The following is a 2,235-nucleotide window of genomic DNA, read 5'->3' on the forward strand; positions in this document are numbered from 1 at the left end:
AGTTTTTTTATGTCATGTATTTGCAACATACAATAAAATAAGTGGAGAAAACCGAAAAGCACATCTACAGTTGTTATACTGAATGTCTCAACCCTTGATATATGTTTCTATCAACCTCGCCTCTTTTAGAAGAAGCAACTAGTGCTTCAACAGAACTTTGTGTGGTGATGTAAAGAATGACTCCGCTCTTCATTGTCGCTAGTTAGTAGTTACTGTTCCCCTTCTTCTCCCTCCAGTCCAATCAAACAAGCCTCCGGTACTCAAAATAAAGATTTTATTCCCGTTAACTTATCCTAGTTTTTCTTGAAGCAGGGAAATTTTTCCCACCGACCAAAAATATATGCTTTGATTTGATAGAGGGACTAACTAAATATATAGGCATATAAATAAAAGAAAAATTAAACAAATATTTTTATTAGATAAACTTTGTTTAGAGATGTGTGCACATCTAATATGTAATATTTAAAGCTAAGATGTGCACCCTTACAATAGCTACCACCAGAGTGATCTCGTCACAACAAGACTCTAATGCATAATTGGAAAGGAGATACCTTAAGGTAAATTCTAGATTACTTGAATATTCAAAATTGGAATGAATATGTAAACACTATACCGAAACTCCCATTATGGACCTTATGGTTACTTATCTTTAATGTAATGAAGGGAACCTCTTTTTCGACAAAAATAAAATAAAAAATAGTACCAGCTTATTGAATGCAAGATCCAAATAAACACAAAGGAAACGTCGCGCTGCTCCGTAATTGTGACGTCAAAAGACCCTAAGAATTTTTTCAGATGCAATTTTAAGTTCTTCCTAGCAATTCCAGAAACTCTTGCTTTACAATCATCAATTTACTAAGTTTCTTCATCAAATTATTCATCAGTTTGTGTTGCTACCTTACAACTTTCAGTACCAAGAAAATTCATCAAAGTAAGAACATTAACAACTCAAAGTAACAAAAAAAAAATCTCAGACACAATAATACCTCTACCTTTCTTACACACCAAATCATCAAGACCTATTATCAACATTATCATCAGCAAACTCAGCCTACAAACATTACTGAGTTTACAAAACAAAGACCATCCACCACCTATTTCACAAAACTACTAGCAACACCTGCTTTCAACAACAAGAAACTAAAAAACCTTCACAAAAAGCCGACGGATAAGAGAAAATTTCAATGAGCAGTTTTACCATCGTCCACATCAAGATCAAGAAAACCAGGAGCAAGTATCGAGAAATTCATATTGGAAAAAACTTGTTAATCATCTTCAAATGTTTCTCAAAGTCTGAAAACTTGGCTGCATTCGATACCCCAAAAGGGACTTCTAAAAGTCCTCTTCATCATAGCTCCAGTTCTCCTATTCCTCGTACTGTGCACTGTAATCTCTGTCTGATGATGCAGGAGAAACTTGACTATCACCTGATGATGTACTCTCATCACTATTTTCATTATCATCATCCTCATCACTTGAAGCATCCAAGAGTTCTTCATCATCATCACTGGATTCCCCTTCACGCATGGTCTGGGAAAAGATCCTTGGATTGTATTTATCATCCTCAAACCGCATGCGAAGCTTCCTCTCATGATACCTTTTCATCATCTCTTTCTCTTCAGCAGCATCAGAACCCTCTTCACTGGTATCAACCTCGTCAACCGGATAATCATACCCATTGTCAGAACCCTCAGCATCAGAATCACTCTCAGTCGCACTCCCATACCCCTTACTCTTCTCTGCTTTTTGAGACCTCTCCTCATCTTTTCTGTCCACCCTATCAAAATGCTTTATCTTACATGCAACATACAAAGCTTCAACCTCTTCTTTTTCTCTTCTCTTCCTCTCCTCCTCTTCTTTTTGATGAAGGGCCAATTCCTCTGGACGCCTGTTTATCTCCTCTTGTATCTCATACCTCAACCTTTCCAATTCAATGTCTCTCAGTGAGAATGCAATATTTTTTTTCTTGATTGTACTTTGTTGAAAGGGCAGAACTAACCGAAACATTGTCGCCTGAGTTTGCCATTTTTCTCTCCTCTCTATCTAATCTTTTCCTTTTCTAGTAAAAATGATAATGGCTCTGTTAATCTTTTGGCTAAACCCCCTTTTAAAGACTACATTTTGCTTATTAATTTCCATTTATGGCGTTTGGTGAAGAGTCTCATCGCTTGGGTATTCACGTCCCTTCAAAGCCATGCGTATTATTTCATTTTCAAGACCATCATTACCCTATAG

General features: G+C 36.5%; 1 protein-coding gene across 1 annotated transcript; it reads right to left on the bottom strand.

Moving 5' to 3' along the window:
• Positions 1-1,365: 1,365 nt before the first annotated feature.
• Positions 1,366-2,007, bottom strand: LOC113349910 (protein MNN4-like). Its single transcript, XM_026593952.1, has one exon. The coding sequence runs from the start codon at positions 2,005-2,007 to the stop codon at positions 1,366-1,368; it is 642 nt and encodes a 213-aa protein (XP_026449737.1).
• Positions 2,008-2,235: the final 228 nt, after the last annotated feature.

This window comes from Papaver somniferum, chromosome 1 (assembly GCF_003573695.1).
Source record: "Papaver somniferum cultivar HN1 chromosome 1, ASM357369v1, whole genome shotgun sequence".
Taxonomy (NCBI): Eukaryota; Viridiplantae; Streptophyta; class Magnoliopsida; order Ranunculales; family Papaveraceae; genus Papaver; species Papaver somniferum.

Excerpts from the sequence above, each read along its gene's own strand:
- LOC113349910 (XM_026593952.1), bottom strand. The coding sequence starts at position 2,007 with ATGTTTCGGTTAGTTCTGCCCTTTCAACAAAGTACAATCAAGAAAAAA.